This window comes from Columba livia, chromosome 3 (assembly GCF_036013475.1).
Source record: "Columba livia isolate bColLiv1 breed racing homer chromosome 3, bColLiv1.pat.W.v2, whole genome shotgun sequence".
In the NCBI taxonomy this organism is placed as follows: Eukaryota; Metazoa; Chordata; class Aves; order Columbiformes; family Columbidae; genus Columba; species Columba livia.
Genome location: NC_088604.1, coordinates 67,876,394 through 67,889,858, shown reverse-complemented (window position 1 = coordinate 67,889,858; position 13,465 = coordinate 67,876,394). Strand labels below are relative to the sequence as shown.

The following is a 13,465-nucleotide window of genomic DNA, read 5'->3' as shown; positions in this document are numbered from 1 at the left end:
GGCAATACTGCATTTCCTTAAAAAAAAAAAAAGCCATAAACCACTCGGCAGCCGAAGTCCCCGGGGAGCCTCCGGGGAGCGCCCTGCCGCGGGCACATGCCGCTCTGGCTCCGCTGGCAGCGAGGGGCGGCCTCCCGCGCCCTGCTGGCACCGGGCCGGGCCGGGCCGGAGGCCCCGCCGCCAGCACGGCGGCCCCCTCGGTCTGCTCCCTGTTCGGCTCCGCGCCGCTGCGGGGCCGGGGCGGCGGCGGGAGGGGCGGGGCATGCTGGGGCGTGCCGAGCCGTGCCGAGCCGCCCCTCGGCTGCCTCCGCCCCCGCCGGTTTGGGCCCGGCCCTCCCGGCGGCGGGGCCGGCTGCGGCGCTGTGCCATGAGCGGCTTTAAACGGCAGGTGCGGGGGAGTGAGGCAGACGTGCAAGCAGCGGCTGCTGCGGCCCGGCGGTAGTGGCGGGCGGGCGCCTTTCGGCTCGGCGGGAGCCGCGGCGGAGCGGAGCATGTCGGTGGTGACCGGGGGCAGTGAGGCGGCGGCGGCGGCGGCGGCAGCAGCAGCAGCAGCAGCGGGCGGCGGCGGCGGCGGGAACCGCGTTTTCTTCCAGAGCCCCCGCGGCGGCGGTGGGAGCGGCGGCTCCTCCGGCGGCGCCTCCCGCGAGGACTCGGTATCGGCGGCGGTGGTGCAGGTCCAGCAGCGTCGCCACCAGCAGGGGAAAGTGACGGTGAAATACGATCGGAAGGAGCTGCGGAAGCGGCTGGTGCTGGAGGAATGGATCGTGGAGCAGCTGGGGCAGCTCTACGGCTGCGAGGTGCGGGTCCGGGGTGGCGGGGTCCCCGGCGCGGCCGCTGCAGTCCCCTTGCCCCCGGTGTCCTTCTCCCTCCCCGAGTCGCGTTTCGGCGGCGGGCAAGGGAGAGCTGTCACCGCCACCTCCAAATGACATTCCCGGCCCACCGCCCCCCTGTCCCGCGGGGAGGGGAGGAAGGTGTCCCCAGCCCCATCTCCTCCGAGGTGAATGGGAGGGGACCGCCCTTTGGGGACGGTGGCGGCTACCGCACGGACGGGCACATAGCGGCCTCTCTTCTCCCGGGGTGCCCCAGCGACTGCGGCAGGTCCGGGTATGCCGGGCGGCGCCGGGGTACCGCGGCTGTGAGCCCCGGGACGGTGCTTGGCTGGGAGCCGCTGTCCCTGTGGCCCCCTGGGGCGCGGAGGCACCTTCTCCGGGCTGGGGGCTGTCGGTCCCCAGTAGACTCGAGCTGCCCGTGCGGTGCGGCGGCGGGCGGTGTGCGGGGGCGAGGAGGATGAGGGGGCTGTGCGGAGGCGGCTGTTGTGGAGAAAGGACTCTGGTGCGAGTACGGTCGCCGCTAGACCGTGTTTTTGTATTACTCCGGCCTCCAGGAGCGCGGCAGATACTCGCCAGGAAATTTCAATGAGCAGTTAGAAGATCATTAGGACGAGGATTGAAAATACTGGGGAGGTTGTATCTGATTTGTAGATATCAAACCTGTTTTTCAGTTATTCTAGGCAAAAAAATGTTGCCAGAATGAATTTTCTTCTGTAGAGGACAGGTGAACTAGAGGATTTTTCAAGATTATTCAGAGGCATAGTGACTTATCTTCCATATAGAGATGATAATGTTGTAAATAAAGGAAGTACCAGTACTTTGTTTTGTCAAAGCTTCATCAGAAATGTAGACCTGCTAGTCTCCAAGGGTTCCTACCTCCCTGCCACCTCGAGTATTTACTGTTACAAAAGATCAAAATGTTAGGTCTGAACTGAGATTTGCACATACTTTTTCCATCAGTTGTCTAGTTCACTTTTATTAGAGGCTTCTGAAGTGAGATTTATTGAAGCCACATGTGAATTTTGCAGTTGGCATCTCTGGAGCCAACATCTCACCCCAGGGCTCCCAGGTATTCTGGAGCTAGGAAGGCAAAAGCTTGACAGTGCCTGAGGTGTGGATGTGAGGGCCTACAAAACCAGGGCTGAATATCTGGCATGTACTTAATACAAGTGTTGAAAGAAACCTCCTTTCATCTCAAAACCAGTTTATCTGCAAATTTGTCAAAAGGACTTGCCCTCATTAAAAATGTGCATGTGACAAGTTAAACTTAACAATTCACATCCATGAACTAAGGGAAGGAAAGATACAAATGGAAACTGGTTAAAAATACAGTTGTTACTCTTCTTGGTGTGACTTGCCTCTCCAGCCTCATGATTTGTGGGCTGCAAGGATTACTCCGAGGTCAGAGGTACTTAAAATTGTTTGCATGAAATGATGATTTTGTGTCAGCATGAGCTGATAATGCAGTTAGTAGCTGGCCTACTGGATCTGTTGCTGCTGGTTTGATTCTCCTTGTTCAGAAACACCAAGCCTGTTTGGACCACATGCTTTTGACATACAGATGTAGTTGTTCTGTATGTAAGGATGTGATAGATGGGGCAAAACCAAGGTCCAGAGAAATTCCTGCTGCTCTTCACGGTATTCAAATAAGTGGCTTGCTGGAGGAAAAAAATATTTCATTCTTTTTCTTATTGTGGTTGCTGACTCTGACTGGAATAGAAGGGATGTGCATTAGAAGGAGGGCTCTACATTAAGATGGGGACCATATATGGCTGCATAAAAATAACTTTTTTGATGACTTGGTTCCTAAGGTGGCGTTTTGGGGGAAAAATGGTTTCACAGATGAAAATGGCTTTAGCTTTGGCGATTGAGGGCAAAATGTCTAGGTCTTCCCTTCTTTGCTGTTATGCATGAACTCCTATCTAGTGTCAGCAGAGATGACAGTAGTGAAAAGGTTAAGCAATTAATATGCTATCAGAATAAAGTTTAAGGTGCATGATGAGCATAGCGATCAAAGACAATAGCAATTCAATGCAAGATGCTTTGCTTGAATTACTTTTAGGCTTAGAGATGGAGCTCTTGGCCTGAGACTTAATCACCTATGCAGACAGTTAATAAGCCTGTCTGAAGATGGGTTGGTAATCATTCACTTTAACTTTCATGGAAAATCTACCATAACTTCATGTGATGACACTTAAGCTCTGAAACAACCTGAAATATTTTGAAGTGTCAGAAATAGCCACAGAATTGCTGGAAGAGCTAAGCGGTGTCAGTGTTTCATTGCTATTCTGCTTAGGAGCTCTGTTTCTAAGCAGTTGTGCACTCTGTTTCTGGGAAGAGCAGAAATAAGTAGAGGGCGCTTGGAGTGTGGTGTACTGAAAGTCTGCAAGAAAACCTGGGTGTCTCTTTTTGGGACTGCATAAGTGTAGTACCTGCCCACTGTTTTCCGTTCAAATGTTTTCTATTAAATTATGCTGAGATTTATCAGTAAGTGGACATTTGCAGAAAAACTTCCTTTATTCAAAGCTGAACCTGCATTCATAGTCTTCTCAAGTACTTGCAAGTAAAGTCAGCTATAAGCTTGTCTTGGCTTTGTGACAAAGGTTAGGAGATGAGGTTGGCAGATGAACACAAAGAAACCTGTCTGCTCTTTTTCTAGTGGATCTTGTCTTCAGAAGTACAGTTTTAGTTTTAAAATGGGATGCCGAGCAGGATAATGGAGTTGAAGGGGGAAGTTGTTTAGAAAAAGCTCTTTGAGACTATTTTTTAATGCTGATCACATATCAGTGATACAAAGATCAACTTCAGAGGGGCTACTTCAATGTGATGCAGATTTCAGAGATGAAAACCAGCCTGAATGATAAAGGGTTACCAAGGTAGAAAACGTTAGTTGGACCAGAGATTCTTAAGAAGGATTTGTTTGCCTCCAAAACCTGTTAGGCTAATATACTGAGGTCAAGTGCTTCAGGGGAGTGTCAGTCTGACTGCTGGATCCTGGAACTGCTTCATTAAAAAAGACATTTTATAACTTGTTTGTTTTGGTTTCTATGAATGGTGAAACTGAGGATGCAGTCACAGATTAGTATATTGAAAATACAGTGCCTTAATTGCAAGACTTGAACTGAGTTTGATGTTGACCTTTATTAGGTATCTTGTTTCTAAAAATGGTTTCTTCATAGATGCTTCATGTTTTGGGCTAAATCCATTATTGGTTAAGAATTGCTAAATAGGGTTACATGAAACAACTTACATCATCACTATTCATTCCCTAATGGTTTGCAACTAGTAGTTCCACATGAAAGTGGTGGCAGTCTAGTTTTCCAGATGTATGATCTATGCTGTTTGTGCCTTCCAAACATGTACAACTTACATAAATGAAGGAAAAAAGGCCACTGGATTTGTCCCCAGAAACCATTTGATGTTATAGGTGAATTACTGTGCTCAAGGGTCCTATCTACCTGCAATTATAGCATTTGCTATAGAAAGCACAATGCTGGTGGAATGAGTGTATTGAGGGCACACAGATTTTGCACAGCATTAGTAGACAATGAAGAAAGATTTTGCATGTGCTATGGATTGGTTTGAGTATTTTTTAATGTAGAGACATGCATTTACAAATCCAATAAGCCCTTAGCTTTTGCACTCTAAAAACTGAGTATAAGACTTACCTTCTAATATAAGATATTGCTGAGCTTAGTTGCATAATCAACTATTTTACTAGACTGTATCTGCTCATTTATGCAAAATGGTGCTTGTTGGAGGATATGATTTTGGTCTGGAAGTAACAGGGAATTATGTCTAAAGCTTAGCCCCTTTTCCAGGGCAAAACATCCTGGAATTCCATTTAAAAATTAAGTGTACAAGAAAATATAGCAGGAAGAGCCACCCATAAAAGCCCCTCAAGCATTTTCTTTAAGAGTACAAAGCCATGCTAGACTGAGAATTGTCATGTGTATGATTCTCTTCTACATCCTGCTATGGGTACTGCAATGACAAGAGTGACATGAAGCTCCGAAATGGAGAATGGCTTTCATGTTGGCAGGACCAGTCTGTGGCTATAAAACAAATGGTATTGGTGGGGTATGGGATGGAAGGGAGCAATTTAACTTGGTCCTGCATGGACTGAGCTCCCTTTCCCTGGGTGCTCTGTGAGCGCAGTGTTGGAAAACACCCTCTTTGGCCTCCTTCCTGGAGCTGCTGGGATTTTCTAACAGTGAGAGCTTGTCCTTAATATAGCACCAGGGAGTCTGTCAGTCTGTACACACTTGAATTTGACCTGGTTGATGCTAGACAGGAGAAGACAAAAGGCAGGCCCTTGTCTAGGCGAGAGAGCGAGAGCGCCCTTCCCTCTTCTGCTGCACAAATGTTTTGGCTCCGGTGGTAAAGCTAGTGACAAGGTATAAAAGGTGGAGTGAAGGTTGTGGGGGAAAAGTGAGCTGTCTGTCTTGTCAAATATTCTGAAAAGGATGGATTTTTGAAAGAAGGGCTCTAGTCATTTAACCTTGACATCTGGACAAATTAGCTACCTTGACTGTATTTCCAAAATGTATTTTCAATACTGAATCCAGTTGCAGACAGATACGTGTTAGTGGTCTACCAAGAGCAGTGCTGCATATGCTGAATAACGATGCTGTACAGGGTGTGTGTTCCTATGTGCATTTGCATCCCAAAAGGCATGTCTTGTGATTTGATGGATTCAGCTGTTTTTCTCCCTACTGTTCAGGACTCTTTCTATATGGGGCAGTGACTTTCTGCACAGTATGGACCACCTTCTCCAGCCCACTCTCTCATGGGTCAGTGGCTCTGCACACCCTGCAGATCCTGTGTGTGAGATAGTTGCCATAGTGACCAGTCATCTGTTTTCCTCTGAGTTTGGAAGAACGCTGAATAAAATGGTACATGGACTTCAGGACCAAACACTTTTCCCCCACACCTCGAACATTCTGTCTTTTCCAAAACAGCCTGGTCAGCATGGTGCTAAGGCTGTGTGTGATGTGGACCTGATGGTATGATCAGGTACTACTTATTCCTCAGGCTATGGTGAGGTAATGTTTGAAATTCATTATTCCTTTCTCAGAAAGGTGTTCGGTGAGGAAATCCACTGAATAAAACACTACAGAAACCAACTTCTGCTGACTCTGACTTTTTCAATAGACTTTCTCTAACTTGGACTAAGATCTCACAAATAGTAATTGTGTGCACTCCTTTCTAAATGAATCAAAAGTGGAAAGACTGCAAGGAGTCTGAGAATGAGAGAATGTCACTCCTTAAAAGGATGCAAGTTAGTAGGAAGTGTAATAAAGGATATCTGTAGGAAGTCGAGTATGTCAGTCTAGATGCATTGGGGTGAGTGAAGTACTTAAAGGTCCATCAGTTTGCTTAGAAATGTATTTGAGTTGTTTGTTTTTTTTTTTTTTTGGACAACTATTACTGATGTCAGATCTGTATGTGGTATGGCACAAACGTTGGAGCACTCACTTGAGGGCAGAGATGCTGCTCAATGAACTAATTGAAGGGCTGCTGTAATCAGAGACCTACAAAGGACAGAGGCAACACTGGTGTAGCAAAGGCTTCTTATATCGTGTAGCAACCACAGAAATGCATTTGAACCCAAGTGTGAAAATTAGGAAGCACAAAATGGCCTATAAAATGCATGTTGCTTTAAAACAACCCTTGTAATGCTGCTGCTTTCAGAGAAGGAATTGACTTAAGTACCTGTGAGGGTGCCAAGCACCTGATGTAGGTGAGACCAGAGCCTTTTGTCTCTAAATACCCTGCTTAAACTCTGATTTTTAGGTTTTGAAGACCCTAATCTAGTAGGAAATGTACCACTATTCAGCTACTTTCCTCCTCCTTACATGCAAAATTTGTACTACATCTCAAAGGAGTTCAAGAAAATTATTTTTCTACTGCTTGGGCTTTGTATAGTCTGGATGTCAGTTCTGCACTGGTCACAGTTCATTGTTTTATCTTAAGTAGCTGCAATATTCTTGACTTCTAGTTTAGAAGATTCACTACATAAATTTTTATCTTCCATCAGCTATTTCATAGCAAATCTTTTGTCCTTCCCTTCTCTGTTCAAGATTCAACTGGTCTCTTCGCTGAACTGGTAGGTGTGGTTGTTTTATAACAAGGCAAAGAAATAATTGATTGCTTACATCACTTAAATTTTTATAATTGTACTTCTTATAAAAAGTTGTTTCCAGCCATTGTGGCTACAAAGCCTCTTCTGCCTTTAGGGAAATTGCTTTACATAGAGTCAGTGCTTGATTACCCAGGGTAACAAGGGTGGGGAGTGGGTGTAAGAGAGAACATGCATACGACGGAAAAAAGTGAATTAAAAAAATAATAGTAAGCTATGCAGCAAATCATGCAGTGAACATACAGCTCGAAGAGGAAAGGATAATCAATCATCAATCTACCCCTTTCTCCCACTCATGTTCATCATGCAATGTCATCTACATTGCTTTTGGACTTGAGTCTGGCTTGCATGTGTCTGTACTTGTAGTGAAATTAAACAATGACATGGATGATCTACCCTCAGAGAGCCAAGAGCTGGTGGTGTTGTGCTTTGAAGATGCTGCTTTGTTGGTCCCTTATACTTCTGTATTCTGACAGAGTGGATCTCTCCCATTTTTCTTGTAGCTTTACATTAGCTGATCTAAACTCTGCTATGGAAGCAAATGCCTGTAACAAAGATACATCATTTCCTCATTTAAACAGGGGTATTTCATGGCACATCCGCCTCTTTTTAAAAGGCATGTGGGATGTTTCTAAATAGGTGTTGTATCTAAATAAAAATGTGTTCTACTTGAAGTAAGACTTTGTTTCACAAGCAGTGTGATAGTTCAGTGTTGTCATGAGACTAAACTAATTCTCTGACGGGTGCCTTACAAAGGCTGGCCCAGCTCCTGTTTGCATTCTCATAGCTCTCTCTTTAGATTAGCTTATGCCCACCCACTTAAAAGGCACTGTTCCTGGCTCCAGATACAACAACAAAAAAAACCTAAGCAATTTTGTAGTGCTTATTACTGTCCATAATATGTGTGAAGCAATTCTTGGACTACAGGAGATGACAATGGAAAAATACATTATCCTGTCTCAAACCTGATTCAGTCTGAATTATGTTCACTTTGTCTCTAGTCACCACAGCTGATAAAGTAGCAGCAACAACATCAATCCATTCTTCTAGTGGCCTTGTTTTGTCTGCAGTATAAGAAAGCTAAGTTCTCATTTCCCCCTTCCCTTTTTATTTCCCTTCCCACCATCTAACTCCAGAAACTTGTACTTGACAGCACAATTTGAGTAGGTTGGACACGGTCATCCATCTGTGTCACTGCAACTTTTGGTTGCCTGTTGTAAAACACTGGCACTTGCTTTTGCTGTTCCCCTGTGTGACACATGGAATTATGGAAATAAAAATTTCAACAAGTTATTAACATTGGAGAAGGGGAGGATAAAATCTTAATGGCATGCAGTCCATACAGTACCAGTATGACTATATTTCAAAGGTAGAATAAATTTAGCCTGTTAAAGATCTTCTTGGAACTGGGAATTGTTTGGGCACAGGTACACACTGAAACAAATGAAATCTTCTTTGAAGTGATAAGTATTTAATTCTGAGGTCCACATTTGAATAGCATAACTGTTACCTCCCCCACCTCCCCTCCCTACCCTCCTCAAGGAGCATAAGATCTACTCTAGGAACCAGTTCTACATGGTATCTTAAATTATTTTCAGGGAACACACAGATCACAGCCTCAGAAGGCATCTTGTATCTCTTCAATCCATGTGATATTTATCAGTGGTGCGAATTTAGTGGATCTAAACATAGAGAAAAACCATAACATGTATTATAGGTCTTTAAATAAGCTCCTAGCATTCTAATAATTAATTCAATGTAATACTGTTCTGCATGTGGAGCCAAGCTAGTACGAGAGATAGCATTGATTTAAAGTGGCCTAATGGTTAGTATGTAAATGGCTAGCTTGTGCGGTGGTGCCGGTCTAGTGGTGGCACTTCCAATGGTGACCGAGAAGAGTTCACCACTCTGAGTGTGCTGCCAACAAGGGGATCACGTACTTCAATCCTGTGTGTTGGACTTCATAAATCCAAATGATGGCACAATCAATGCCTAATGAAAATCCCTCTTATCAGACTGTCTTAATAGGATTACTTTCCAGAACACAGAATTGGGCAGGATCTCCTAGGTCACAGGGTCTGCTTTCTCATTTGCAGATAAGCTCTTTGCATTTGATATTGCTTTTTAATGGAGTAACTCAGTTATATGATGTTTCTTTCCACATTATTTCATGGATTTAAATAAACCTTTTAAACCTTTTAGACACTAGGCTCTTTCTGACCCCCTTCATAAAATACAGAAAGACATTGACAAAAGACCAGTACTTGTTTGGGATGAGCTTGCCCAGACTTTCACTCTGGGGTGATGTTTAAATAGATTGTAAATACACTTTACTGACTGTCCTTACTCTGGGAATCATGGGGCTCAAGTGATGAGTAGAGGGGCAGAAGTATCAAGACAGTGATTCTGCAGCAGGTCACTTACAACAAAATCTGTCTTTTGAGATGTCTGCAGACGTTGGGAGAAATTGCCCACTAGTATTAAATGGAAATAACTTAGCAGTACTTGGAAAAACATGTGATGTTAGCTGCTCAAGATTTTAACTTATTTTAGCACTTGAATGATAACTTTTTTGAAGTAGATCTCTAAATTAACTCATGTGGTACAAATGATCTGTTCTACTTTAGGTGACTGATATGTGATATTCTGACACATTTACTTTAAACACACACAAAAAAATGCTTTGAGCTTTTACAATTGTTTGCTTTACATTTTAAAAGATAATACCTGAAGCACATATAGCATTTTTTTTTTTTGGTCAAACAAGTCCAGATGTTCTGGAATAAACTATTGGATCTTTTTGTTTTTGTTATGCTTGTAGTAATCATGCCATTTTAGGCTCACTGTCAAACTATGTATTCTTGTTTCAGGTGCACTGAGGCGAAACTGCTTAGTCTTCTTTCTAAGAAAATTAACGGAAATCCCCAAATTTGGTTTATGGTTGCATTCCTCCTCATAATACTGAAAATGGAATGCTCTCTGTAGAAACTAATGTGGGGAGGAACGCTGGTGGGAACTAACCCCCTGGTAACCAGTCAGCTCATCAGCTGTCAGTGTACTACTTGTTTATTACTCTGCTTAGCTAAAGATTTAATCAACTTGTTTATAGGTATCCAGCTGCTATTTGTTTATCAAGACCAAACGCTTACACAGAAGACTTGCTTTAATGTCTTGCAGTGATTCTGGTAACAAAGGAAGCAAGGTCAATCCTTCACTTGATAATCTGATGGCTACCTTGTCTCAGGCTGCCTGCAGTGGAAGCTTCCAGGACTTGTTTTGTAAAAGAAAACATGTCAGCAGTCTCATCACTTTCTTTTCTTTCAGTAGACCTCTGAACACTATTTGTTCTTTTTTTCACGTTTATATCAGATCTCACCTTAAAATATGTAATGACTACATTTGATGTTAAAATTGCTAGGTTTTACGCTGGGTTAGTAGTTTGTGGTGCCTTGGCTGTAGCAAGTGGAAGCAGGCAGGACCATGTGCCAAAGTACATTTTGGAGAACTGATATTGAGCAAGGGGTCCCATACAGTCTTTAGCTCACATCTCCCAGTGCTTATCATCCTGAGCAGGATAGCCACAGCAGATTATCCCACTTCCTAGATCTGAAGCTGTTAAGAAAACTAATTTTAAAGATCCCTCAGGCACTCCGCTATCTTTGGCAGTCTGGGGACATGCCTGGGGAGTGAAATGGTGTCTCTGGCCCTGGGGAAGAGGAGTGTCTACTTCATAGCATGTTAGAACTCCTGCTGATGTTTTTTGATACTGGTGGACCAGGGCCAAAATGCATCCACTGCCAATCCTCTGCTGCTCAAAATTAGTGTTTTGGGGGAGGGACAGCTCTAGCAGTCATCACTGTGTAGAGTGCACTGCTACGCCCAGGCACCACTCAGCTTGCTACAGACTATGGAAAGCGCGCCAGATCTCTTTCCAACTAAATTACTTCAACAAGAAGATTAAGTTGCTCCTAGATTCTGCAGGATGTAAGAGCACTTGTTTTGGTACTACTGAATAAAACATTCCCCCTTACTAAACAAGGCAGACTTCTTGTCTCCTATGTCAAATGTGACAGGACCGAATACTTCTGAATAAAGAAATATTGGCAATTGAAAACTGTCTCTTATTCCAACCAATAACACTTTAATTGGCTGGTAAGACAAAAATGCAGTGAGAAGACCCGTAAGTGTGTCAGATGCTTGATGTACTTGTACTGTATGACTTTTATTGCAGAAGTCAATTTACACACAGCCTCTTGGTGTAAAGAAAATCAATACTGGAGACTATTTTTACAGGGCTGCTGAAGCTGAGTTAAGGAGAGCCATTTAGAGGCCTCATTATCTCACATATTCTTTCCTTGTGTGTGGGTGGTTTGTGTGTGTGGTTTTTTTGTTTCTCCCCCCTCCCTCCAAGAGATCTGATGGAGTAATTAATCCTCGAAGTGCCCTAAGAGGCAAACCTACTTAATTGGACTGCTGTTTAGCCTAAATTCCCAGAGTGCAGAGGACCTAGTGTTGATCCTGTTTGGTCAAAATGCTTTCTCAGAGTGTATTCCTTGGTTCACTTTCACATCCACTCTTAAAACAGTCAATCTGTCAAATTTGACCTAGCATGGAGTGGTCCTAGTCATCAAAACTCATGCTAGGATAGTGTGGCATCACTATAGTGTGAAGGAGAAAACTGAATCTCAAGACCCTTCTGAAGTGCTAGACAGCTCTAGCTTAAGACTCCTGAGTTTTAATCCTTCCTGAAAGGGAAATGGATCCTTACACTGGCTAGACAGTCAGTTCCATGCATGGCGTGTGCTTTCCAAGTAAAGCTGCATTAGCACAGAAATGCAAAGATGTAACTGTAGAAAATGCCCTGCATGTTCTTCCTGTCTTCTTTAGCTGTGGAGCTTAGAGCGTGCTCAAACTTTGCTTCTCTGTAGCGCAGCCTGCTCTCACAAGCACACCTCTTCTTGGACATGTAGTCCTCTCTTCAGCTTCTCTGGTTCACCGTTGCCCTCCATGTGATGCAACAACACAGTATGGGCTCAGCTGTGATCACACTATTGCGTTCTTCCCAGATGTGGTATTATGCACAACTTGCAGGGACGCAGTCAACTGGTCTTCTGTTATTTGGAGGTGAAGAATGATCTGCTACTGTGAACTGTGCAGAGGTAGGCATGTCCTGTAATTGCTAGGTGGAAAGTTGTTCCACTGGCATAATCCTCAAAGTACCACCATTTGGAAGGCTCTGCATGGCCTGAGTTACTGTACCTCCCAAGGAGGACTGTGTAACCATGATTTAGCACACAACGTGTATTTGCTAATGCCAAACTATTTCTGCCCTGTGTAAAAGTGGATGATGACAAAAAACATGACATGTCCTTCCTATCTGCTTTGGAATGTTTTGTTTAACAGAAGTGACAACCAAGCATAGACTTAGCCTGTCCTATTTTTATATTAAGAACACAAGGCATTTGCTTTGAAGGTAGCACTTGATTTTTAACAAATGTCGTGGGTCCATGTCGTGAGTACGGTTAGGAAGTGCTAAATACTTCTCTCTTCCTCTGCTTAGTGTAGTTTGTGACCAATGCCTCCTCTTCATTTGGCAGTTTCACAGTCTAGTGATTTCTTTAGACTTCCATAGAGATGCACAAATTAGGTAATTCCTTAACCAGCATGTTATGGATGTTTTTGGATAAGCTGAAGTTGTTTTGACAGTTCAGTTATGAAAACAGAAAAATACCAGTGTTAGTAATGAAGAAGACTAAATGAAGTCTAAACCTTACTGTGACTGGATGTCAGTTCCTTTTTTTATGCTTACTAATGACTCTGCAGTTGCAGACTGCAAGATTCTTTACTTTCTCTGCATAATGAAAAGAGGTATGTGGTGGTTTTGTTTTTAACCTTATGACTGAATGAAATGTCTGAGATGCTGTATTATTATTGGCAATTCTTTTTGGAAACAGGTGTTTTGGTGTCCTAAAATCTTTTCCTTGTAATCATACCTTCTTACCAATTGATTTTTATTCTGTGTTGCGATAAAGATGATAGAGAGCTGCAGTCATCTTAACAGGGGATTGACTTTTATTATTGAAGTTATGGGCGCCATGAGGTGTAGAGTTCTCAAAATTCATGGCATTTGGTCTTCTATTCCTTGTGGTGCTTGTTTTCCATAATTCAGTAGCAATGGCATGAATCTCAGAGAACTTGGTGCTCCACCTTGTGTCTTGCCCACACTTCCACCTGTTGGCTACATCCCTGCTCTTACTGCCTGTGGCTCTACGGCAATTTACCCTTTTAGGATGCATACTGCAGGGACGTATCTCCTTCCTTGAGAACTGCTCTGAAATTTAAGTACTTGAGAGGATGGAGTGGTTAGGAACTCTTTTGGGACACCTTGTCCTGAAAGTGCAAAGGCTGCAGGTATTGATAGGGGTCTGAGGAGATAAGGATTTCCAGATCCTTCTTCCACCTAATTATCTGCTGCCAGCAAGGGGAGATAAAG

At 43.8% G+C, this 13,465-nt stretch overlaps 1 protein-coding gene across 1 annotated transcript in view; it reads left to right on the top strand.

Moving 5' to 3' along the window:
* Window positions 1–338: 338 nt before the first annotated feature.
* Window positions 339–13,465, top strand: part of PPP1R14C (protein phosphatase 1 regulatory inhibitor subunit 14C) — a 53,271-nt gene continuing 40,144 nt past the window's right edge. Inside the window, exon 1 of the mRNA XM_065057435.1 lies at window positions 339–797. Within this exon, the coding sequence (XP_064913507.1) occupies window positions 492–797 (306 nt within the window). The 5' untranslated portion in view covers window positions 339–491. The remainder of the gene's footprint in view (window positions 798–13,465) is intronic.